This window comes from Hyperoodon ampullatus, assembly GCF_949752795.1.
Source record: "Hyperoodon ampullatus genome assembly, chromosome: 13".
In the NCBI taxonomy this organism is placed as follows: Eukaryota; Metazoa; Chordata; class Mammalia; order Artiodactyla; family Ziphiidae; genus Hyperoodon; species Hyperoodon ampullatus.
The window spans coordinates 30,993,359-31,021,021 of NC_136926.1; the positions used below are offsets into that span (position 1 = coordinate 30,993,359).

General features: G+C 40.3%; 1 protein-coding gene across 3 annotated transcripts in view; it reads right to left on the bottom strand.

Annotated features, from left to right (window-relative positions):
- The window catches only part of RALBP1 (ralA binding protein 1), a 43,501-nt gene that overhangs the window by 9,365 nt on the left and 6,473 nt on the right, over positions 1–27,663 (bottom strand). For 2 of the 3 annotated variants that reach the window (XM_079718248.1, XM_079718247.1), the window contains exons 2-6: positions 11,469–11,763; positions 9,067–9,525; positions 5,283–5,632; positions 3,724–3,885; positions 2,611–2,742 (exon numbers count right to left, since the gene is read on the bottom strand). In XM_079718248.1, coding sequence (XP_079574374.1) covers positions 2,611–2,742; positions 3,724–3,885; positions 5,283–5,632; positions 9,067–9,525; positions 11,469–11,712 — 1,347 coding nt within the window. In that variant the 5' untranslated portion in view covers positions 11,713–11,763. The remainder of the gene's footprint in view (positions 1–2,610; positions 2,743–3,723; positions 3,886–5,282; positions 5,633–9,066; positions 9,526–11,468; positions 11,764–27,663) is intronic. The other variant, XM_079718249.1, reaches the window with a different exon arrangement.

The following is a 27,663-nucleotide window of genomic DNA, read 5'->3' on the forward strand; positions in this document are numbered from 1 at the left end:
AAATCACTGCCTAAGCCAAGGTCAGTAAGATCTTCTCCTCTGTTTACTTCTGGAAGTTTTTTTAGGTCTTAGTGTATGATTCATTTGGAGCTAATTTGTGTATATGTTGTGTGGAAAGAGGGAAAAAGTCAGGTTCTTTTTTTTTTTTTGCATATAAATATCCAATTGTTCCAGCACCATTTGTTGAAAAGAAAATCCTTCCCTAGTCAACTGTCTTCACATCTTTGTTGAAAATTAACTGCCCACACATGTGTTGGTCTATTTCTGGACTTTCTTTTCTATATATCTATCCTTATCCAATATCGACTGTCTTGATTACTATAGCTTTACAGTAAGTCTTAGTATCAGGTAGTGTGAGCCCTCCAATGTTGTCCTTTTTCAAAACTGTTTAGGCTATTCTAGGTCATTTGTATTTCCACACAGATTTTAGAAGAGCTTGTTAATTTCTACCAAAATCACCTGTTTAGATTTTGAATGGAATTGAATCCACAGATCAATTTGGAAAAACCTAACATCTTAACAATATTGAGATATAAATATATTTTTAATTTATGTCTTTTTTTTTAGGTTCACTATCCAATAGTTCATTGTGAATATACAGAAATACAGTAGACTTGTACATCTGATCCTGTATGCTACAGTGTCGCTAAAGTCACTTATTCGATTTTGTACAGATTCCTTAGGATTTTATATAGAGACAATCACATCATCTACGTATAAAGACTGATTTCTCTCCAATCTGTATGCCTTTTTTTCTTGTTTTAGTGCACTGGCTAGAACGACCTCCAGTACAATGTTGAATAGAAGTGGTAAAAGCAGAAATCCTTGCTTGTATACCCAGTCTTAGAGGAAAGCATTCAGACTTTCACCATTAAGCACAATGTAAATCAGAGATTTTTTCTGTAAGTGCCCTTTATCGGGCTGAAAGGCAGTGACTGCGAGTTTCTGTCACGAGTTAAGTGTCAAATTCTGCCAAATGCTTTCTCTGCATCTACTGACACGATCTTGTGGTTTCTTATTTTTAGTCTGTTAATATAATGAGTTATATTACTTCTATCTTTAAAAGTCATTTATTCCTCAAAGTTGAAATCAACTTGATGGAACCTTTGGAGCACTTCGTGAATTAACAAGCAGACATGAAAAGATAGCATCAAGAAACTGGCAAAGTAGAGGTAATCCATCCCTTTCTATATTGGCTCTGGTTTGCTATGTCACAATTCCTTTATCCAAGAGAGATGCAGGAACAAGAGAAAGGAAGCCGAGCCCACGTGAGCCTGTCCTGGGTCAGAGACCCTTCATTAAAGGCTGATGGGCAATGCCACATGGTGGACAGTGACCACAGGAGGACTGGTTGGTCTGTCACTAAAACCTGATGCCAGGCCGAATCATGAAGGGAATAATTAATTAATTAAAAACAGGCACTGGAAGCAAAAGATAGATAATCTGGCAAGTGGGGAAAAAGGAAGAAAAATACGCAGAGGGCGCCTGCTAGTCCTAGAGTGCAGGTGTAGAAACTCCATCACAGCTTCCTTCCTGACAAAGCTATCCCCACATAAGTGCAAACTGCTGCCCTCGAAGCAACATGGGTTGTCTTGTCTTTTAGCAAAACCACAACTGCGACCCACCATGGACCATGCTGTCCCACTCCGACAAATGCTAACTCATGTTCCTTGGAAGTGCTCTTTGGACCCTGGCATTGAATCTGCACATGGGCTATAAGAGGGTCCAGAGATTTGGGACCTCAGCCTTGGCGTGGCTGGGAAACTCAGAGTCCCAGCGCCAAGCAACACACACTAAACTAGAGAGAGACCAACAGTCTGGCTCACGAACCCCAAGCTCATCATGAGACACACGCCACCCTGCCTGTTACCGGGTAAAGAAAGCCCCTCCTGACCTTCGGTACCTCCATGTGTTTCTAAAGAGCTGACTCAAAGCCCTCAAACTCCCCTGCAGTCTTTGAAACATATCACCATCTGACTGCTTCTCACACCTGGAAACCTGTTCACAGGTACAACCAAGCAGGAAATGACAAAACATCTTTTAGCCAAACAGTCTGTTTAATTAAAAAACTCAACTTTCTAAATTAAATGAAGCATTTCCCTGATACCAAGCTGAAGGATCAATAATCCAGAAGTAGGAACATGTGAACAAATCTCCCATAAGGGAACTTTCCCTCAAAAGGTATTTACACTGGGTTGGCCAAAAAGGTCGTTCAGGGCTTCCCTGGTGGCGCAGTGGTTGAGAGTCTGCCTGCCGATGCAGGGGACATGGGTTCGTGCCCCGGTCCGGGAAGATCCCACATGCCGCGGAGCGCCTCGGCCCGTGAGCCATGGCCGCTGAGCCTGCACGTCCGGAGCCTGTGCTCCGCAACGGGAGAGGCCACAACAGTGAGAGGCCCACGTACAGCACAAAAAAAAAAAAAAAAAAAAAAAAAAAAGGTCGTTCAGCTTTTTTTTTCCAAACAAAAACCCAAACAAACTTTTCAGCCAACCCAATATAAATTGGGTCGTACTTTAAAAAAATAACTTAAAATGGTATATAAAAGATTCCAGTGCACTCTTTTTACATTTCATTATAAACATGATGTGCCAAAATAATAAATTTACTCACTTGTCTTTTAGCTTCTCTCAGTTTTCTTTTGAGGGCTGTCAAAATTCTTTGTACTTCCCATAATCTTTCCTCTTTAGATAAATCCTTTATCCCACCCTGAAGATCTCGATGTAAACAGTTCAAAAGAAACTCCTAGAAAGTAACACACCACACACTGTATAGGATTCCATGTCTTGTCATCTTAAAATAAAACCACATGCAATTTCTAAAAATGCAGAATCAACTACTTTTCAATTATCATTAAAAAAATGACATAATGCACGAATTGTTTTTTCAAGGCTATGACTGAAAAATCATCTTTATTTTTTCTGCCTGAGCATTGGGCTCTAATCCATCAATTTACAATGGTTCCCAGTAGTCCATTCACATCCCTTCCTCCAACACATCAACTACTAAGAAACGGGAGCTCAGAGCAGACAAAAGGGAAGAAAGGCAAGCAGGGATTTGATAACTTGTATGCAAACAAAAGATGTAATAATTATCAAATGTAAGTAAACGTCTTAGCCTTGAATTTCTTATTGAGCTTGCCAAACACACACAACCAAATGGCACTGTTTCAGTAGCACATTGGGAAAACAAAGGATCTGGGGTCAAATCCTGGCTCTTCAGCTTAGTAATCAGGTGACACAGCATAAGTTATTTAACTTCTCCAAATTTCACTATTCTTATCTGTAAAATAAGGCCAATAAAGCAGCCTTGTCCAGATAAGCTAACATTTTTGGACTGCTTACAACATACCTGGCACCATGGTGAACATCTTTAACACATTATTTAATTTAAGGTTATCTTCAATCAAACCTAGAGAGGACTCATTTTTAAATGCAACCCCCAAGGCTTAAGGAGGTTAAGCAACGTGCAGAGCAAGAATTTAAAGCCAAGTCGTTTGACTTCCAAACCTGTGCTCTGTCCACTACGATGTTCTGCCGTAACTGGCAGGAAATAGTGCCAGATGGGAAGTTCTGGCTTCAGTGTGCCATGAAGAGTGTGCCTGACACAGCTCCAGACACACAGGAAGTGTTCAAGGAACAGGAGGCCATCGTCCTCAGCACTGCAGGCTCCCACAGGGTCAGAGCGAGGGCTGGCTCTGGGGGCCGGGAGGGGGGCTGCACGCACCTGTCTTCTTATCTCCTCCTTGATGCTCTCCTGGGTCTCAGGCAGTGTGGGCATCGTGGCCATGTTAGACCATCGCAGAGGTTTCGTCACTTGCTTCAGTGTCACATTTCCGAAAAGCTCTTGCACGTGTGTGAAAAACACATATAGGACACGATTGCTAATCTAAAAAAAAAAAAAAAAAGAAAAAATTTGCAAGAAAAATATTAAAATTATATTTCATTTCATTTGTGTCTGTTGCCTAAGTGCATCCTCAGTAGGGACTAGACATGTTTTGCTAATTAGTGGCCAATTTAAAGAAGAGAATGAGAAAGTATGGACTCAGCACTATGAGGAACTGCGGGGAAAAAGCCAAGAAATGGATGCAGAGGCCGATGATCATCAATCTGTTCTGTTTTAGCACCATAACATTAACTGATTTTTTAAATCTTATGTTCTTTATTTTCAAGTTACTGTGATATATTTTAACACATGCAACTGGATCTACTAAGGAACAAAGGAGCCTGCAGCTGCAGAGCTGGGCTGAGTGTGGTAGCGGGGGCTCCAGAGACGAATGCTTCTGGGCAGACTCCAGAGCCCGTGTTTAAATAGATGTTCCAATGCTAAGAGACCAGGAAGTTAGGCTGGCTAAAAAGCTAATAAAAGAAATTATTTCCTACCTAACACTTATTCTGATAACACACCTGAATCTTCTGTGACACCTACACCCCTACTACTGTTATATTAAGTAACAATGTAATAGTTACCAAATTCTGAAAACTTGACTAATATGAAATTTGAGAAACATTTTGCTTCCAAAATATAATCAACAAGCAATGAAGGAATCTTCAGTGAAAGAAAATACACTCTTATATGTAACGGTGTGTTATAACAGTGACCAATAATAACCTGGTATATTGGCCAAAAAGGCTTAAAATAAAAACTATAACCCCATCTCATGTTTTGCCCTTTGTTTTTGGCCTGAGTGAAATATCAGTAACTCCAATTAAAGGAAAACACATGCTCTACGCAAGCACCAAGTGAGCAGCAGAAAACGAAGGCCAGGAATTTATGTTGTAAAGAGACACCAATAACACACCACCCACCTCTCTGAAATGCCTCCTCAGATTAAGATTCTGTAAAATACTCTATCTACACCTCTTCATGAAGTCCTCAGGTCAAATCCCTGACCAAATGAATAACGTTAGGCCCCCTTGAGCCTGAGTCTGTATGTGTGTGTGATATGACTAAGCAGTAATGCTATTTGATGAAGTAACTGAAATCCTTAAAACACTGCAGATGAACTGTAACTGCAGGAACCTCGGGTTCCTCTTCCACTAAGGACAGGTCACTGTCATCAGGAACTGCTTACAAACCACACCAAAGACTGGACAATATTCAAATTTCACAGCCACAGCTAAAAGGCCAACATGCTCATTACCTTACATGCCAACACTGTCCACACTGTGAAAGAAAAAGGCCAACATTCAGGCTAACCCCTTACCCACCGTTCCTGGTTCACTGCTTGGTATGTGACTCAGCAACAGGAAACCCTCCCTGCATCCCCAGGGCCGGCCGTGTACCTGGACAGTCGGGCTGAGCACTATAGAAATGTTCTGGATGTTCATTTTTGTTTCCAGCTCCTTGGCGATAACGTGGTCCATGTGCACGATCAGCCAGGAGACCAGCAGACGGTTACACTCGGGCAGCTCCTCCAGCAGGTGCTGGAACTCCTGCACCTTCTCGCCCTCTGAGCTCCGCCCACAGGCTTCTTCAAAGCGGGGCAGCAGCTCCTTGGTCAGCAGGTTCTCGGGCAGGTCCCGCAGGTATTGCTTCAGCAAACTGGCTACAGTGTTAGGCTCATACTCTTCCAAGTTTGGAGACTCCTCTCTGTCATAGGCTGCTTTCAGCTCATCCACCTTGGATTTAATTCCTTAGAATATTCGAATTCAAAAGAGAAAGAAAGTATCAAGAAAAAAAAAAAATCAAACACACAGCTTTTTTCCCCAGTGTGCCTACCCCTGGGGGAGATCAGAGAAGGGCCATCCTGACCATGTGAAGTGTTAATCTGCACACGGTTCATACAATTCCTCCATTAAAGCAGATAAAAGACTACACTTAGAGGATGAATTTAAGCAAAAGCTAAATGATAATGGACAAACTCAATACTCAAAACAAAAGTCAGAGTAACCACAGAAACATCAAGCAAATATGCCAATCGATTCAGGGAAAAAAATTGTTTTTTATTTAAAGATAGGTAGGTAAAAATTCAGGCAAAAATTAAACTACAATCCAAGCATATGCCTTGTTCTACATGAGCGGCCAACTGCTTTTCCTAACTAGTCACAAGACTGACAACATAAAATACAACTCAGTACATACAAGCACGTTGCAAAAAGTTGTGGGTGACTATTCTTTTATAAGTAAAAATTGTATCATAAATGCAAAAGGTGAGTTCGCTATCTAAACAAACTCTTTGATAATTATTCATTACATAATACCCATCTAATTTCTAAGTTTAAGTTCTTTACATGTTTTCTTAATCTGAAACAGGGTTAGAATAAAAGAAAAGTGAAATTTTGGGTTACTAAAATCGAATTGTTTTGCTTTTCTTACTGGACAGAAACACACACAAATGTTTTTCAGACACTAAGTATTTTAGATTTTTAGTCCAATGTGCATTTAAGTGACATAATTCAGTGACGCTGATTGCTCATGAGAACACAGGGTAGCTTTCTGTTGTTTTCAGTACTTAAAACTTTAGGCCAACACAACAGAATACTATTCAGCTATACAAAAGAATGAAATCCTGCCATTTGCAACAGCATGGATGGACCTAGAGGGTGTTACGCTACGTGAAATAAGTCAGAGAAAGACAAAATACTTCATATGTAGAATCTAAACAAATAAAACAAACTATATTTTGAATATAACAAAAAAGAAACAGACTCACAGATACAGAGGACAAACTAGTGATTACCAGAGGGGAAAGAGGAGGGGTGAGAGGCAAGTGAGGGGTAGGGGATTAAGAGGTACAAACTACCATGTATAAAATAAATAAGCTACAAGAATATATTGTACAGCACAGGGAATACAGCCAATATTTTACAACTATAAATGGAGTATAACCTTAAAAATATTGAATCACTATGCTGTATCCCTGAAACTTACATAATTTTGTACATCAACTATACTTCAATTTAAAAAAAACTTGAGGCCAATTATTGGAAACAAGCCACAAACTAAGGCGGACAGATTGTAATGGTAAACACAAACACTCGAGTGTCACCTAGTCTGAGCAGCATTTTACAATCAATAGTGCTTACATCTGGGCTCTGACATTCCTTATGTGAAAACCTTTTAATGCCATCACAATAAATCAGTAACTTAATCTAGCACTGACAAAATGAAGTCAACAACTCCAAATAGGAGATAATAATATGAATCTTATTTTTGTGTAATCTTTATTTTGAGGCGGAAAAGTTAGAAAATAATTCCTTTTTTTTTTTTTTTTTTTTTACTTTTATGAGTAAAACATGGTGTGTGGTAATTTTAATTGAAATTCTTGACGAAGACCTCCTCTCTCTCTCACATACATTTTATAGATTTGTAAATTTCCCCCAACAGTGCCTGCCCAGAAAATTGCACAAGTGAAAAGTGCACAAATTTCCAGGTACAGAAAGAGCATACACAAAATCATAGATTAGCTTTAAAACTGGAACTTATACATGGATAAGTGAGAATCAGAGTTCTCCACCAGAAAACAATACTGTTAGCATTCAAAAAGAAAAGTCACAGCCATAAACTCTGTAGTCCAGAGTGCTGAATGCAGCATTTTGCCAGAGCTTCAAAAATAAATACAAAATTGATCAAAGCAGCAGCTTGGCCTCTAAGGAGCCAACAACCAGGGGAGCAGCTCAGTTTGAACACTGTGACACGTGAATTCAGAGAAGGAGTCCCACACCTCCGACTCCAAAAGAATGCAAACATCAAAAATAGGTCAAAGATTGGGCTTCCCTGGTGGCGCAGTGGTTGAGAGTCCGCCTGCCGATGCAGGGGACACGGGTTCGTGCCCCAGTCCAGGAAGATCCCACATGCTGCAGAGCGGCTGGGCCCATGAGCCATGGCTGCTGAGCCTGCACGTCCAGAGCCTGTGCTCCGCAACGGGAGAGGCCACAACAGTGAGAGGCCCACATACCGCCGAAAAAAAAAAAAGGTCAAAGGCAAAAGAATCCTTTGAACAAAGCTGTAGGAACTCTTCAGAGAAACTTTCACGTAAAACAAAATTTCTTCACACCTATCAAAATCACGTGAGAGAAGCAGCTATGTTAGTACTGTGTAGATCTTTAAAAATCCATCATAAATTTTTCTTAAAAGGCAAGTTTCAAATTCATTTAAATGTGTTTATTTTTATGTAACTAAGGACTTATAAATTCAAATTCAGTGCCTAATTCATTTATCTTATTTTCTATAAAACAGTAGCATTTTAGCCAAAACACTCTTAAATGATAACATGTTATCTGTGGGATTATGTAAAGGTCTCCCCAATGATCAAACATGTTGGCCCTTTCTTAACAAAGCTTAAATATCAAATCCACCTTCTAGAAATGTGCATGAACCAATTAAATGGAAAAACTAAATCTGGTCTCTTTATTCTAAATGTGTATGATTTAACTCATCATGAAATATGCATGAGCAACAGTGAATGTTATAGCCTCAAGGTCCAGGACCAAGACACTGAACCACGGGAACATGATGACAACAGCACGGATGCCACACAGGTCAGGACTTGCATCCTACACCAACACAAAGCCACCCTGCTCTGTAAGAAATAGAGTCTTCTACTTTAGACAGCATGCATTTTCCTTGATTTTAGACACCCAATATGAATTACTTTCCTGCCAGTATGAAATGTAAGTTTTCATACACACGGAACATAGAGAAATGGAACCTCAACTTCGCTAATGCACGTAAGAGCCGCGCCTGGACACAGAGGTATCCACATCTGGGACCTAAACATTTAGCAAGAACATTGTGCATCCCTCAGCTGAACTCAGGAAATACTTAAACGACTGTCAGTAACTGTGACTTGTGGCCAAGAAGCATCCTAAGCCCAGATGTCCTTCCTCCCTGCTGACCACCCACCAATGCCCAGCCTCACGGAGGCACCCAGGTGAGGGGCACCCCCACACACACACACACACACAGAGCGTGGGGGTCTTTGTTCAACGGGAAGGATCAAGGAAATGAATGAGGTTTAGGACCTGTGTCACAATTTTCCTCACAAGTGAGTATTGTTCCCTTCCTTTGAAAAGTGGAAGTGAAGCTAATCTTTATAAACCAGTACATGTGGCACAAGCCCCATACCTGACACTCTGTAGATGCCTTCACACTTCATGCCATGCTTCTCCACATAATCCACACACTCCCGGAAGACGGCTGGCAGCCGAACACCATCGTACATCATGGTCCTCTCCACTGCATCAGCCAGAGGAATCCCAAAGATGGGTTTGAGATTCGGGACATCTATCTGAGGCACCTCTGGCTCCTGAATTGGCTTCTTCTTTTTCTTCTTTTCCTTCCACTGTTTAACCACGTCAGCTGCTGTCAAGTCTTTTGACTTTTTCTCTTTATGTTTTTCCTCTTTGTGTTTTTCTTCTTTATGTTTTTCCTCTTTGGGTTTCTCTTTTATTTTAAAATCCTTCTCTTTCTTTTTAGAAAAGCTGGGCTTCTTGAAAACATGGATCCCCTTGGACCTCTTCATTTTGGAAGGACTTTCGGCTTCATCTCCAGAGCTATCTTCCTGAAAGGCGGCATAGCCTTCAGCTGCCAAAGAAATGCAGGGAGCATGAGTCAGATGTCTGCTGAATGTCAAACTGTCCATTTTCAATGTCTGAAAACAGGACAAAGAAGTGCCACCTGGCCCTAGCTACCTAGCTTTTCATGCCATGGCCAAGCCCTCCTGGTACTCTCAGCAATTCGTTCAATGGCTTCCCAGCTAAAATGAGGCGTTGCCGTGACGTCTCCTGACCACAAGAGGGCGACGAGCAGAGAGCCAGTTACCCTTGCAACTGGTTTTATTTTATACACACATGCAATTGGAATTTTTGCAAACCAAATTATTATAAATAATCATTTATTATCTTAATTTATGTATTATCTACACAGAGGGCTAATGGACAGAATCCCTATATAATGCACAGCATTCTTTCATCAGCTGAATAAGGCCCTCTAACTTACACTCTATTTAGCTTAGGTTTCTTCATATTTGGTTCCTATAATGTGAAGCAATCTCCAGTCATGACACGAAATGCACTACTGTTCAGACGCTCCCATCATCCCCATCACACTTTGCTCTCCTGTCTCCAGCTGTTAAGTTCTTTCTGCAGATGGCAGCTGGGACTGAAGCCTCATTTGGGGAGAAAGAACCAGGAAACTCCCTAATCTTGGGATGGTGGCCACTTCCCTGCGTCAGAAGCCCTGGTTTCACACTGATAACTGCTTAGTATCAATATTAGAGTTATCCTTGTTTGGTTTCACTGTTCTTTTTTTTTTTTTTTTTTTAACATCTAAAACTCTCCTTTTCTTTAGCCAACTACCTCACAAGCTATTTTATAACAAAAATGAAAGGTACTGCATACATTTCCCTCTAATTAAAGTACCGATACCACAAACCCCACACCAACCAGAATGGCAAAAGTCTTAAGGGCATAATACCATGACAGAAAGCAACTGGAGTTCTCAGACACCACTGGTGGGAGTGTCAACTGGTACAGCCACTCTGGAAATTGTTTTGCAGGATCTACAGATACTGAAATGAGCACCGCCTGTGAGCAATTCCACTCCCAGGCACACACACAACAGAAATGCATAAACTTGAACAATGACGTTCACAGAAGCACGATTCATAACACACACTGAAGACAACCCAAATGACCAATAACAGTAGAATGGAAAAATAAATTCTAGTATATTAGTGCAAAATCCAGCAATAAAAATGAACAAATTACTGCCATATGGAATAACACGGATGAATCTAACAAACATAACACTGGGCAAAAGAAACTACCCACAAAAGGAAATCTACTTCCATGTGCAAAAGTCCAAAATCAGGCAGTGTCCAGATGTGCTGGGCATTCCCTCTGAAGGGGCAACAGGCAATTTCTAGGATGCTGATAATGCTCTATTTCCAGAGCCTTGTACAATAAGTAATTAGCACAGGTGTATCCGTTTGTGATTCATCAAGTTGTACACAATTTGTGCATTCTATCCAAATGTTATGCTTCAAATACAAATTAACTTAAAAATACCGTGAAACTAAAATCACACTTACTTAAAATAACTCACCTGATTTGCTTTTAAAATGCTAAAAAGCTACGTCTAAACAATTCATCCTTACAGAACAGGAATCATAAACGGAATGCATGGTGGCATTTGCTTAAGAAAACGAATACATACTTTTTTCACCATGTACCCCAACTGGCCTACACAACCTCGCCAAGAGAGTAAGACTGTATAAGGACAAAATTTCAATATTTATTTTTATTTAAAATTTAAGAAACCTCCACCAGAAAACTTCACCATTTCTGGAAATTCAGTATTTTTATTTGTGAGAATAACACCCTAAAATACAAAAATTGAGATGCAGAAAAATAAAAAAAATATAAAACAAGAGTCTTTGGATATATTTCTACAAGATAGCAGGTACACATGATTAGAGTAGAAATTTATCTAAACTTTAGCTACAGCACAGAGAAAATGGCACTTACTCCTTTTTTCCTTTTTCTTAAATTTTCCTTTTTTCTTCCCATGGTCCTTCTCATCATCAGACACTATATCGGGAGGCTCGTGGAGGCTGTCATGGGGAGGCGAGGGCTCGCCCGTGCGGTACAATCCAGGAAACTTAGTGGGGCTGATCTCCTCGGAGCTGGGGGTGCGGGTGAGCCCACTGCCATGCTCCACCCTGCGGTGCTCACCAGGGCTGCTGGTGGGGGGCAGGAAGCACTCGGTCATGCTGCCTCCCTGACGACAGTGAGGAGGGCGTCTGTTACCTGCCCATCACCCCTGCAGAGGGAGAGAGCACATCAGTCACCCAACGACCACCAAGACACAAGGGCACCAGACACACACACAACACAGCAACTAATCTTGCATTTACAAATCAAAAATATTTTTCTTCACAACCCCCCTTTAAAAATAATTGTTCATTTTGTCATCTCAAGTTACATTTGTGCACCACACATTTTGCTTCTCAAAGAGTTGGTTGAAAGCACTGGATCTTCAAGTGTGAAAAAAATGAACCAAACGAAAGTGGGTTCTTAAAGTAGGACACAGAGTTTCCTCTAAAAAAGAATCCACTATTGTAATGGGCTTCATTTTGGATTGCTATCCAACATAAAATCCTAATTTTTTTTAAGTTATGGCCAAACAACCATGAATAATAAATTAAGAAGACTGTTAATATAACTACACATGAATAGTTCAGTATCACAATTTACAAAACAATTAAAGTGATATATACAGATCATTAGCCATAGTTCTGTACTGCACTGGACAATTCATGTTGATAACAGCTATTTTATCTTGGACTGGAATTATGTTGAAAGAAACAATGGAACCCTCATTTGCTCAGTCCTAAAATACACACACAATAGTTTCGCTAGAATGGACACTACAAAGGACAAATGCGGATAAACAACAAGGTCCTACTGTATAGCACAGGGAACTGTATTCAATATCCTGTGATAAACCATAATGGAAAAGCATATGAAAAAGAATGTGTATATATATGTATAACTGAGTCACTTTGCTCTACAGCAGAAATTAACACAACATTGTAAATCAACTATATTTCAATAAAAAATTTTTAAAAAGAAATAATAAAAAAACCCAAAGGACAAATGTAAGAAAAGTCCAAGATTTGTTTGCATTTTTTTCTTCATTAGACAGATGGTACACAGTACTGTGTTTAAAAGTTACTTGGATTAGTTCTTATTCCTCTTTAATGTCTTCATGATATTAATTTGAAAAACTATTAGAATCACTTGTTTCTCTTTGCACTCACTTTTAAGGTGATTTTGCAATTTTAAAAATCCACAAACAGGGCTTCCCTGGTGGCGCAGTGGTTGAGAGTCTGCCTGCCAATGCAGGGGACACGGGTTTGAGCCCTGGTCTGGGAAGATCCCACATGCCGCGGAGCAACTGGGCCCGTGAGCCACAATTACTGAGCCTGCGCATCTGGAGCCTGTGGTCCGCAACAAGAGAGGCCGTGATAGTGAGAGGCCCGCGCGCGCACTGTGATGAAGAGTGGCCCCCGCTTGCCACAACTAGAGAAAGCCCTCGCGCAGAAACGAAGACCCAACACAGCCATAAATTAATTAATTAATTAATTAAAAAAAAAATCCACAAACACAAGTGATAAGACTGCTATTTCTGACTATAAACAAAGTCAAAAGACAAACAAATGTGGAAAAAATGTGTAAATTATGAGAGCTAATTTCTCTAAAAAGCAGAGTTCTCACAAATCAATGAAAATCTCAACAAATCAAGACACCTACACAAAGAATGTAAAGCAGTTCATAGAAAAATGACTAATATCCACATGAAAATAATGTTCAAGTACAATTACAATTTTAAAAACAAAACAATAAGTTACCATTTTTCTAACATCAGACTGGCAAAGAACAAAAAAGGTGATTAATACCAAGTGTTGGTAAGGATGTGATCAAACATTTGGGAGAATATCCACTGACGGCTGAAGTGCAAACTAGCACAGTCTTTTTTGAAAAGCAATTTGGCAGTATCTATCAAAATTTTATTTATTTATTTATTTATTTATTTATGGCTGTGTTGGGTCTTCATTGCTGTGTGCAGGCTTTCTCTAGTTGTGGCGAGTGGGGGATACTCTTCATTGTGGTGTGTGGGTTTCTCATTGCGGTGGCTTCTCTTGTTGCAGAGCATGGGCTCTAGGTGCGTGGGCTCAGTCATTGTGGCTCGTGGGCTCTAGAGCATTGTAGCGCACGGGCTTAGTTGCTCTGTGGCATGTGGGATCTTCCCGGACCAGGGCTCGAACCCGTGTCCCCTGAATTGGCAGGCGGATTCTTAAGCACTGCGCCACCAGGGAAGTCCCTATCAAAATTTTAAATGTGCTCTCTTTGATCCAAGAATTCCTCTTTTTAGGAACTTATCCTTCAGATATACTTTTACAAGAATTCAAAGATGTATACGTGAAAATATGCATTTTAGCACTGTGACAGCAAAAACAACAAAATCTAAATGGCTATCAATGGAAGATCAGTTAAATTATGATTGATCCAAATAATGGAATATAAACTCACACACATGCAATTTCTGAAATAGTTAACAACTGTTAACTCTTGGGAGTTGTAAAAGGGGAGGGAGAGAAAGATTTCTTTATTTTTTATTTTATCCTTTCTACATATTTTGAGCCTTACCATGCCCATCTATTACTTGTATTACTATTACTGGTTTTTTTTTTAAACGAACAGGCCACTTTTTTTTAGTCTCATAAAAATTGTGTTTTTGACAATATTTAATAGTGTGGGGAAGGCAATTTTATTTATAGCACAATATCAATTTTTAAATAAACATGCAAAAAACTGTAAGAACAAGGGAACTTTAAAAATAATTATCTGTGAATTATAAGATTATAAGTGATCTTTTTACCTTTCTGCATTTCATAAGTTTTCTACCCAGTATACATTACTGCTTGTCTAATCAGGAAAAACATTAAACAGGAGAAATTCCATCAAAGGAGCTGTAAGCATCACTGTAATTTTTTAGGTTTTCTTCATGGGCCCTGACTTTGGCTACTATTTTTTAAAAGTACATTCTATTTTTCCCTTAATTGAAGGGATGGTTTTGACCATCCCAGGTTTGAGAGTTAATAAAGAGAGCCAAGATCCCACCAGCCTATCAGTTACACATCACAGGTGAGGAAACTGAGGTCCAAAGACCCGGGAAGCCAAAGCACAGGTGCGGGGAAGGAGCATAGCTCGACACAGACGGACCGCTGACGGGCATCCTGTCCCCATGGACCCGTGTCGTACGCCTCCCTGCATGCTGCCTTCCTCACGCCCTGGAACCCAGCCCTCCTTCCAGGATCTTTGCAGGGCCAATTCATACTCGTCTTTTAACATTAAGCCTGCAGATGGGCAAAAGGAATCTTTCTGGAGTGATGAAAACGGTCTAGATTTGACTGTGGTGATGGTTACAAACCGTAAATTGACATTTTAAGTGGGTGAATCTTATGGTATGTAAATCATACCTTAAAAAAACTGTTTTAAAAAAAGGATCAAGTACCAGCCACACTTTCTCCAGGAATCCCCCCTCATGCCCACCCCGCCCAGTCTAAGCCATGCCCCCTTCCTGTGCACGCAGAATCCGCGGAGCACACCTCCAGCGCTGCACAGGCCTTGCTGGGCTTTAATGACCTGTGCGCAAAGGGCCGTCTTGCCCAATAACTCGCAAGTCCTAGCATTTCACACAGCACAGGCTGCACAGGAAGTAGTCATATGTTTGTTTACTTAACAATCTAATTAGTCTCTTCTATGTTCTCAACAGGCTGTGTCGGCTAAGGTCACAAAGATGAGAAGAAATGAACCAGCCCTTAGCCTCAACTTTTAATTACAGAAACAAAGGAAACCCACATTTTATTTGAGTTCCTGTGGCTTCAGGAACTTTCATATACATTAACTAACCTTATATGTCCTGTGAGAAAAGTTTTTCCATGTTTACAAACTGCAGAACTAAGGCTCAGAGAAGTGAAATAACTTACCCTATGCCACACAGCGAGAGATAAAACTGGGATCCGCTTGACTCGAAACACACATTCTTTCCAGTAACCTGCCCTCTACACACACACACACAAGAGGGCACACTTATGCCAGGAGGAGCAGGGCATTACAGACACAAGCAGAAATGCGGGGCTTGTTATGAGAATGGCAAGAAGACAAGTCTGAAAAAAAAAAAAGAAGAAGACAAGTCTGATGGGAGCAGTTTCACAAAGAAGCAACAGAAAAGACACTGAAAGACAAGGTGGCTCTGAACTGAGAGCCAACTGGAGCCAAGTTGAGGGGCTCAGGCACCATGAGTGGGTCATCACCAAGTCCAAGGCCAGGAAGTGACAACACTGGGGCTAAGAGGAATGAGGGCAGGACCGCGAACAACAGAATGCCAGGCGGGTTCGGACCATTCCCTGCTCTGTGCTGCTGCAGCAGCTGGTGACTTACAGTTCAGTCTCCACACTGAACTGACAAAGACGAGAGTTTTGTTCATGACGCACTGAACAGATTATCTTGCAAAAACTACTCCAGAGAAATAGCTGTTGACCTGACTCAGCCACAGTTGGGAGGAAAGGAAGGGGAGCGGCTATCAGCACACAGGAAGGAGTGAGGCCCTAGTAGAGGGCGATTTCAGAGGAAAGAACACGCTGGAAAGAACAGTTCTGAGCACTGGAGAGCCACAGCAAGCCTGAACCTCGGTGAATAAGAGGGCAGGAGAGGGAGGCCTCGAATGGTCCACAGTAAATTTCAGCATAAAGAGCCAAAGGAAAGAAAATAAAACAAATTAAAAAATTAGAAATTCCTACTCCTGAGGCAAAAGGAGAAATGATGTAAACTTGTAAACATTTAAGAAAGAATATGTATCCCTATTCCTCCTGGTGAACACAGCTAAGAGAAGACAACAGACTGACAGGTAGAGCAAGAAGGCAGACAGGCTAGGGACCTCGGGATCCGACGACCAACACTGGTCCCTGAGTTTTCTTTTGGTCTCTACATCGCAGACTTACAGCAAAAGAAGCCAGACAGACGGGCGGGCTCAGATAAAAACAACAGAAGCCTGCCCTCTCCAGCCGAACCACCAGAAAGGGACAGCTCTGCCAGACAGAAAACTTTCAGATAACAGTGGTCTACTCCAGCCAAACACCACAGAAAAGTAATCAGGACAGCATGGTACTGGAGCAAGGACAGACAGACAGGTTAGAAGAACAAAACAGAAAATTCACAGGGACTCACATGTACACAGTCAACTGGTTGTCAACAAAGGTTCCACAGGAATTCAGGGGGAAAGGAAAGTCTTCAACAAGTGGCATGGATAACCATGTGGGGAAGAGAGGTGGTCAGCTCCTCCATCACATCACCCACAAAGTGTAATTCATGATAAATCACAGACACGAGACTTAACTGCTAAAAACTGTAAAACTTCTAAAATAAAACATATTTTCGAGAACTTGGGAGAAGAATATCCCAGACAGGACCAGAAAGCATTAACTATAAAATTAAAAATTGACAAAGTAGACTTTTTAACTTCTGCTCATCAAAAGACACTATGAAGAAAATGAACAGTCAAGGTAAAGACGTGGAGAACAATTTACTGTGTCTATGTGTGTGTGTCTGTGTGTATGCGCCTCACAAAAGACTTACACCCAGAATATATAAAGAACTTCTACAATTCAACAATAAACAGACAATCCAAAACAAAAATGGGCAAAAGAGTTGAGCAAACAATTTACAAAGGAAAATATATGACTGGTCAATAAGCCCACAAAAAAGCTCCACATCACTAAACATCAAAGAAATGGAAATTAAAACCACAATGAGCTATCAATAGACACCATCTAGAAGGGCTAAGATTCAAACAGAACTACAATTCCTAACATTGGTGAGGATGTGGGGCACTGGAAAGTTAAATATATTGCTGGTGGGAATGTACCATTTAACCACTTTGGAAAAGCATCAATATTTGGCAGCATCTTTTACAGTTGAACCTTTACCATATGACCCAGCAATTCCACTCCTAAGCATTTACCCAAGAGAAATGGAAACATATGTTCATGCACAGACATGATCCGAGTAACTTTATTCATACCAGATAAAAACTAGAAACACCTGCATTTCCAGTAACACTGGATAAACAAACTGTAATATGTTCACACAATGGGATATTAGCGTTTTTTAAAACAAACAAACTACTCATACATACAACAGAACATATGAACTTCAAAAGACAGCACACCAGACACACTAGATTACATAAGGTGAGACTATTTATAGGAAGTTCTGGAACGGGCAAACTCACCTCTGTCCAAAGAATCGAGGCGTGTGGTTGTGGGGATGTGGGGGAGAGGCAGGGACTGAGCACAAAGGAGCACGAGAGAACTTTCTGGTTTGATGGCTACGTTCTGTCTCTTGATAGGCCCAAAGTCATTTCAATACTATTGACCATATTCCTTATGCTGCATGTTACATCCCTGGAGCTTTTTTTTTTTTTTTTTTTTAATAACAGGGTTTGTACCTCTTAATCCCTTTCACCTATTTCAACCCTCCACCTCCCTCCTTTCTGGCAACCACCTATTTGTTCTCTGTATCTATGAGTCTATTTTCATTTTGTTTTGCTTGTCTTGTTTTTTAGATTCCACATACAAGTGAGATCATATGGTATCTGTCTTTCTCTGTCTGACTTATTTCACTTAGCATAATGCCCTCTAGATCCACCCAAGCCGTCACAAAAAACATTAAACTGTGCATATCACTGAAAATAAATTAATAAAATCAACAAAATCCCTCAGATGGGGGGGAAAAAGCCATGGAAGCTATATAGAGATGACCATGAGCCATTAAAAAATATGAACTCTCCTTCTCAAACGTTGCTACTCCCACCTTTACCTTCAGCATCCCACCTCCCCCCACACCCAAAATCACTACAACAGGAATGTCTACTTTCAGTCTTTCCCAACTGAAAGCCTGTGGCTGGTACCTGTGCGAAATCTCTCTCCAGAAAAAACTGAAGGTATAAAAAGTTACTTCTGCAATATCTAACAAAAACTATTAAAAGTATATAGCAAAAACCATACATCTAGAATTTTACTTTAGAACCCCCCAAAATTATAACATTGAAATGCAATTTTTCACATAAAGAGAACAGTTATGACAGTTATAACTGAGGTAAAGCCAAAAAAAAAAGGTTTCATAAAACTAGACTCAAACTTAATAATCGCTTAAAAACATCCACTCCTCCAAAGAACTAGGATATGCATTGTTCTTAAAATAGTCTTTTCTGCTCATGTACCACTCTTAATCAGCACACATAATAATAATCATTCACCCATGCAAAGGGACAAAACAATATAAGTAGGAAAGACAGATTGCTAAATTAAAGTCTCCTGAAATGAGCTTTTGAGAATAACTCCAATGATTTATTAAACTTGATAATTCAACACAGAAAAAGGCCTCGTCCAGAAAACCCATAGCTTGCTTAACTAGTTCACACGTTAAGCAAATCCAGTATTTATAAAATTTCTTTATTAAATACCAGGCTGTAAGTCACTGGAAGCAGCTTTTCCTCATTTTTATGGTTTTTAAAAATAATCTGTAAATTAAGTCTCTAACCCAAATCTCTACAAGGGAATCCAAACACTGATTCATTAGTACCTCACATACTGAACACTAACCAGCATTAACCTACCATCTGGGAATGTCCAACTTTGTAAGCAGTGTTTGCACGTCCAGTACATTCTTATTCTTCAAATTTTCTCAGAATTAAAGGACAAGAGTGTCCAGATCACAAGGGACCACCCCACACCATACATGAAGAGACCCACGCCAAAGCACATCATGAGGTTTCGGGGTACAGAGGACAGAAGGATGATCCTGAAAGACTCCTGCCAGGCAGGGAAGAGGGCAAGCAACTTACATACAAAGGATCACGATCAACTTGTCAACGGGAACACTGGAAACTTAAAGACAATAAAGGAATATCTTCAAACCTCTGACAAGACAGCTAGTTCCAAGGACCATTCAAGTGCACAGGTAGAATAAAGATGTTCCAGACACACAGTGGCAAGGACTGTACTCCCCCCGTACACTTGTTCAAGAATCCTGATGCCCTGAAATGAGACCCTGATGGGCGACAAGGAACCCCATGAAAAGCAGGCCTGTGACCAGGTAGTGACACAGTCCCTGTGACCCAGGGGAAGAAGGGCTCCAAGGACAAAGGGAGTCACAGACATCTGACTGCGGAAAAGAAGAGTAAGACCTGGTAAAGAACCGCTGGAGCTTTTGGAATATATCTGTCATGAGGACAGAGTAAAAAGCAAATAAAAATAAGAGATAACCATTAACTCTAAGAAAAAGGGAAAGGTAGATGAGAAAACGAAATTGTAGTCCACTGCCTGGCTCAGGGTCACACAGTATTTGTGTGATCATCACCATGAAAACGATGGGTGCTGACAGAATCAAACACCATGCAGGGCAGGATGATGCCGGAGGGCTGGGGGCAGGGGGCCCAGTGAAGGTCTGAGACACCCAAATCCTCATCTACCCTAACACGTAGGTTAACACAAGACGTCCAAAACTGCTATCTTCAAAAACAGCAGCTTAAGGATATTATTTAGATAAAGGAAATAAACACACACAAAAAAAAATAGCTAAAAGGAAAAAACTAAGACCGAGAGGGGTGCAGGAGCGAGGCAGGGAACAGTGCAAGTCTTTAAACTGGGCTGGGGTCCCCAAGACCACCCGCAAGGTCGGCGATTCGCTAGATGGACTCACATAAGTCAGCAAACAGTCATGCTCACGGCTGCGATTCATTACAGAGAAAGGACACAAAGCAAAAAAACAAAGGAAAAGGCACAAGGAACCAGGCACATGCTCCTGGGGGTCCCCGGGCAGTGGAGTCACAGGGACATGTGTGAAGCACCATGTGCTGGGCAGCTCCTCACTCACAGCCCGAGGTCCCTGTGGAGCCCGGTCACATCGGTGTTCTCCGCCGGGCGGGTACCGAAATCCCAGACTGCCAGAAAGACGGCAGGTGTTACGTGTAAACCACACTGTTTTACAAACCGCTGAGGCCCAGTAAGCTACTCTTCTCATTTAGAGGAAGTTTTATATGCTGTAGGGAACAGGTATATAAAGAGAAATCCCCATCAAGGGATTTTTCTTAAAACATGAATATTACTATCCAAGAAAAAAAATGTTAAGTTTATAAACTGAGGTGAGACAAATAATGCTTCAGACGAGGCAGATAAGGTTTAGAGGGTTTCCTATCATCCACAGTGAAATCCTCACCATGCAAATATGTGCGAGGTTTATGGCGTGTGCCCCGTGATGCAGACCAGTATACACAGTTACAGGACTGAGTAATTTCTCATGCACACTCCCACAGACCAACTGTCAGCCCATTAGGCTGTTACATAATTAGTCCTTTCAAATCTTCCAGCATTTGCTTAGGTCTATACTTCAGTAGAGATTTTACTCTTGGGTTACTGTTTCTTTTCCGTACTCTCCTTATAGATCATCAAACTTAATCTTTATTTTAGTTTCTCCCCTACCCCCAGGGGCTTATCCAAACAAATAAACTTTCAATTAGCATCTCACATGCCACTCACAGAAATTCACTGAATGACATCATGATTTAATGTTTTCCACTCAACATTCTCAGTGTCACTGATTAAAACAATATGCCTGAGATAAGATATGTGCGTAAAATCAGTTTAAAAGATGTGAAATTCCGAAGTTCATCATAATGAATACGAACGTATGAATGTCTTTTTAAGGCTGACAATAACTTTTACATGACTGATAAGAAAACAGAAAAATTCACAAGTTATTTTAGGACACTGATATAATGCAAAATGTAAAAATCAATGTCCAGATGAAACAGAAATCTAAAGGGCACAGATTATGCCCATTATTTAAGTGAACGTTGAAACTCTGAGGATCAGAATGCCAGGTGCTGGAAAATGAGCAGCCAAAACATACAGGATCTAGCAGCCAGAAATAATCCCACCTTCTGCCTGGGATGAAAGGCTGCAGAGGACACAATCCAGCTCTACATACAGCTGTCCAAATCAAAGAGTATGTATGTGTATTAAGTATGGGGAGAAAAGTCCACATTGCCTTTACACAAAATCAAAGGTGCTACCATCAGCAGTCACTCTAATTCAGAGGACAAAAAAAAAAGTTTTCTTATTAAAAAAATAAATATCATTTGGTATTTATCAGTAAAACAGCACATTTTTAAAGTAATGATATATCCTTTGGCTGGGGGGGAGAGTGGTGTCTTTCCTGCCACATTTCATAATCACAAAATCTATTCTCAAGTAAATGGTAAATTAGAAGTTAACTTGGGGCCGGGGGAGACCAACAAACGTTATTTAATAATTTTTAAAATGCACACCATTGGTTACAACAGAAACTGGGTAAAAGTATCTAGTCCATGGTTCCCAGACAGTGCGCAGAGGCACCCAGAGCACTGTAAGCAAACTCATCCCAGCCACGGGGAGCTTAAGGGAAACAGAGCGGTATTCAACATCTGCCAGACGCTGTACAAACTACCAACTAAAAGAAGTTCAGTTTCAACATTAGACTGTGCACATTCCTTTCAACAGCATACCTCTGTGAAGCTGGGTTTTCTGGGGTAGCTATGATTTAAAGAAAAAAAAGAAAAATGGGGGATTTCCCTGGTGGCGCAGTGGTTAAGAATCCACGGGTTCGAGCCCTGGTCTGGGAAGATCCCACATGCCGCGAAGCAACTAAGCCCGTGCATCACAACTACTGAGCCTGCACTCTAGAGCCCACGAGCCACAACTACTGAGCCCGTGTGCCACAATTACTGAAGCCCACACGCCTAGAGCCTGTGCTCTGCAACGAGAAGCCACTGCAATGAGAAGCCCACGCACCACAACGAAGAGTAGCCCCCGCTCGCCACAACTAGAGAAAACCCACGCGCAGCAACGAAGACCCAATGCGGCCAAAAATAAATAAAATTATTTATTTATTTATTTATTTTTAAAAAATCAACATGGGACAAGAAGTAAGGGTGGTGCTGTTCAATATGATTGCAAAGTATTATAAGCTGTGTGGTGTCCAATAGGCACACACAGACCACTAATTTTAGTTATTTAAGAGTGAAATAATTTCTCTTTCAGCTTATGTGTACTATTTTTCAAATGGTTACTAAATTGCCAAGCCATAAGTACGAATTTAGTTGTGTGGGCCTAACAACATAATTCAGCATACTATTAAGCATTTCCATTAGGCTGACACCAGGTCTAAGAGCAAGATATGTATAAGATGAGGCTGAAATATCGTGTCACAAAAGAAAGACGTTATGAAAGATGCTTGGAATCAAGACAAAAGGACTCAGAAGTCAACTAGAAGAAGCTCCCACTGGCCAAAGATGGGACACTATATGAGCGCCAATAAAATTAATAACTGCCATGAACTAAAGTATCAAGTATATTTAAATCCACGAGTTCATAATGATACTCAAAAATAAAATTTGGGCTTCCCTGGTGGCGCAGTGGTTGAGAGTCCACCTGCCGATGCAGGGGACATGGGTTCATGCCCCGGTCCAGGAAGATCCCACATGCCGCGGAGCGGCTGGGCCCGTGAGCCATGGACGCTGAGCCTGCGCGTCTGGAGCCTGTGCTCCGCAACAGGAGAGGCCACAACAGTGAGAGGCCCACGTACCACAAAAAAAAAATAAAATAAAATAAATAAAATAAAATTCATTGGTCACTTTGGAGGATGCTAGAGAACCATGTAATTATTTGGAATAACTGGTAAATAGAGGGGGTGGGGAAGCATTTATCCTGAATCTGCTATACAAAGTGTTGTTCAGTGAAGTTTCTTTTTATCAAAATCTTCCATCTAATAAAGAAATAAAAGACTGTCACCACTTAATAAGCAATTTAAAAATAGATACTGGCAATGATCAATGACTGCTAATAACAGAGACAAAAAAGAGAGAAAATCACACCAGCCTTGCAAAAATAAACTAATGAAAACTTAATCTGATTAAGCCTCAAAATCTGGGGATATGCAATTTAGTTTCTTTAGTTAATACCAAAGAAAAAGAGAGGGGAAGGAGGAAGAGTGGGGGGATGAACTTAAAAATTAAGAGACTTAAGACCAAAAATGGGAAGACAAGCCACAGACTGGGAGAAAATATTTGTAAAAGATATACCTGATATAGGACTATTATCCAAAATGCACAAAGAACTCTTAAAACTCAACAATAAGAAAACAAGCCAATTGAAGACACTTCACCAAAAAAAGATATACAAATGACAAGTAAGCATATGAAAAGATGCTCCATATCATGTATCATTGGGGAATTACAAATTAAAACAAAAATGAACGTGACTAAAATAAATCTAGATTTTAAAAAATTTATTTTTAAAAAAAATTTTTTGTAACTGGTGACAGATGTTAACTAGGCTTATTGTGGTGGTTTCACAATATATACAAATATCAGATAATTAGGTTGCACACCTGAAACTAATATAATGTTACATGTCAATTATACCTCAAATTTTTTTAAAAATGACCTTAAGAAAGAAATTAGATACCACTATACATCTATTATAATGGCCAAAATTCAAAACACTGACAACACCAAGCGCTGGCGAGGATGTGGCACAACAGGAACTCTTATCAGTGCTGGTGGGAAGGCAGAACGGTGCAGTCACTTTGGAAGACAGTTGGGCAGTTTCCTACAAAACTAAATATACTCCTTCCATACAATTCAGCAATCATGTCCTTGGTGATTTTGGTATTTGCCCAAGGAGTTGAGAACTTATGTCCTTACAAAAACCTGCACGTGGATGTTGACAGCAGCTAACTTATAGAAGTACGTTTATTCATAATTGCCAAAACTTGGAAGCAACCGAGATGTCCTTTGGTAGGTAAATGGATAAATAAAACTGTGCTAGAATCCAAACAATGGAATATTATTCCGCAGTAAAAAGAAATGAGCTCTCAAGCCATGAAAAGACATGGAGGAAACTTAAATGCCTATCACTAAGTGAAAGAAGCCAGTCTGAAAAGGCTCCATAACGGATGATTCCAACTGCATGACATTCTGGAAAAAGCAAAACTATGGAGAAAACAAAAACATCAATGGTTGCTAAGGGTTGGGGGAAGAGGGGGAGAGAAGGATGAACAGGCAGAGCACAGAAGATTTTTAGGGCAGTGAAAATACTGAATGATACCATAGTGATGGATACATGTTGTTATAAATTTGTCCAAACCCACAGAGTGTACAACATCAAGAGTGAACTGTAATGTAAACTATGGCCTTTGGGTGGCAATGCATGTCAATGTCAGGTCCTCACTTGTAACAAACGTCCCCACTTGTAACAAACGTCCCATCTGGTGGGGGATGCTGATAATGGGAGAGGCTGTGCATGTGTGGGGCTGGGGGCGTATGGGAAATCTCTGTACCTTCCTCTCAATTTTGCTGTGAACCCAAAACTGCTCTAAAAAAATAAAGTCTGAATTAAAAAAAAAAAAGTAACGTGAGGAAGCAAAATCTGATGTCATAATATGCTCATTTTCTTAAAATGCTAAACTTAGTTGAAAAATGTAGCATGGTATCTGCTGCTTTTTAATTGCTTGTTACCATTCTAGGGGGATAACAAAATGGACTCCAGTGAGCTTTTTCCTCATTTTTATATTCACACTTTCTTCTCCCATAATTTTCCGCAGAAAGTCAAAGTTCTTTTTTTTTTTTTTTGGCCGTGCCATGCGGCTTGCGAGATCTCAGTTCCCCCACCAGGGACTGAACCCGGGCCATGGCAGTGAGAGCCTGGAATCCTAACCACTAGGCCACCAGGGAACTCCCTAGAAAGTCAAAGTTCTTGATTCGCTATTTCTACTTTGGAAGGAACAACTGAAAATTACTAACATCTTAAAATTACAGCTTCGATTTATGCGTTTTCCTTTAAAAGCTTTCTTCCCAGTGGGGGAGAGGGGAGCTTTCTTCCCTCATCTCCCCCCGCCTCCTTTTTCTCAACAGTAGTTACTTACCCAAATATATTTATCTAAAGGCACCTATCACTGGCAGGTTGGCGAAAGAGCTTATTCATAAAAAGATTAAGGAGAAAGTCCCAATCACACAAAAACACTGTTTTTATAACTGAAAAACACACCTCATTTTTAAACAATGGCAATGGCATGCACTTTTATTCTCAACCTGTCACAATATCTGGCTTTCAATTTGTAGTGCTTTTGAATTAATTTAACCTTCAATTGAGAATGAAGGGTCATGCTTCATTACATCAAGGTATCAGCTCTGAAGCAATTCCAAATGAGTACTAGCATTTTTGTTTTTAGTTACCTTTTAGGCAAAAGCTTCATATTTAAATATCTGTACAACGTTTCAAGGTGATCAGTTTGAAGGGCTTCATTCAAACTGATCAAATGTAAAGAAACAGGCCTAGGGCTTGGTACACAGTAAGCACTCAACAAATAAATGCCTTATTCCACAATTTACATCATGACTGTTTAGAACAGAATTATACATGTTTACACATTCTTTGCCTGTATGTGTATAAAACATCTCTGGAAGAATATACAAGAAAATATTAAGGTGTGGGCTCTTCAGTGGTATCTTTAATGGCTGAGGAAAACACAATCATATTATTTCCATCTCACCCAGGCCCCCATTCCTCAGTAAAGAAACTGGGAGATACCCTGATGGAGAGAGAATACGGTAAACAGGAAGTAATACAGCACGGTCGTAGGCTTGACTAAGTACCATCACCCTTCATAGGCTGGGCTTCCTTATCTGTAAATACTGACATCTACCTGGCACGGCACTGCCAAGACTAAACAAACTGGTATTCCTGGTACTCAGTAAGTAGCAATAGTAATTATTAATCAATATTTAACTCTGCTATTAACTATACAAAACACTATAAAAATATCTGGACAAAACTTGAGATTTTATAAACTATATCCTCCCCCCCATAAAAGTGTGAAAAAGGAAGAGTTTTACTGCTTTTTCCTTCCTTGACTCTCATTTTAAAAGACCTTCACAAAATCATAAGCACATTTTAAAAAAACACCATAAACAAATGTAAGGAGCCAAGAAAAAACTTAGGGAAAAAATACTGGCACTAGACATGACAAATACTTTTCAAAATTAATTTTTAAAAAAGAAAAACGGTTGAGGATTTGAACATGAAGCACACAAATACTTTTAAAATGAAAAAACAGGGAATTTAAAAGATGCTCTTTTTCACCCACCAATTTTCTAAAGATGAACAAGTCTGATACCCAAAAATGGGAGGGTGTGAAGAAAGAGACACGTTCACACGCTACTGGTTAAAGTGTAAACTGTTACATTTAGAAGGACAATTTAGCAACACCTACCAAAAATTAATATTCTGACCTAGCAATTCACTGTTAAAACCTTAGCCCCCCTTCCCTGGTGGCGCAGTGGTTGAGAGTCTGCCTGCCAATGCAGGGGACATGGGTTCGAGCCCTGGTCTGGGAGGATCCCACATGCCGCGGAGCAGCTGGGCCCATGAGCCACAACTACTGAGCCTGTGCTCCGCAACAAGAGAGGCTGCGACAGTGAGAGGCCCGTGCACCGTAATGAAGAGTGGCCCCCGCTCGCCGCAACTAAAGAAAGCCCTCGCACAGAAACGAAGACCCAACACAGCCAAAAATAAATAAATAAATAAATAAATAAATAATTTTAAAAACCTTAGCCCCCAAATACGCAAAAGTAAGCAAAGCACTGTTTATGTTTATTATGTTACATCTCTACAAGCACCTCAAATTCCTTAGAAAAAAAGCAAAGAACAGAGAAAGAGAAAATACTAACCCAACTATATGCTGTCTACAAAAAATTCACTTGAACTATAGTGACAGAGGCAGCCTAAAAATAAATGGAGTACTAAATAAACAGATGGAGTGATGTAAAACGACAGCTTAAGGAACTCCAAAAGTTCACCCCTCCATAAAAGCACCTAAACTCGGTCAGAATCAACTTTTTCACAACACTGGAAACTAAGCAAAAGCTTGCAGCAATCCAGGGAGCACTTATTCAAGAAAAACAGCTGAATCTTGCTTAAGAACATAGAACGTTGTGGTATTTAACTTTCTCTAGTCCTATCCTGGGCTTCCCAGATCAGTGGCACCCTTGAAAATA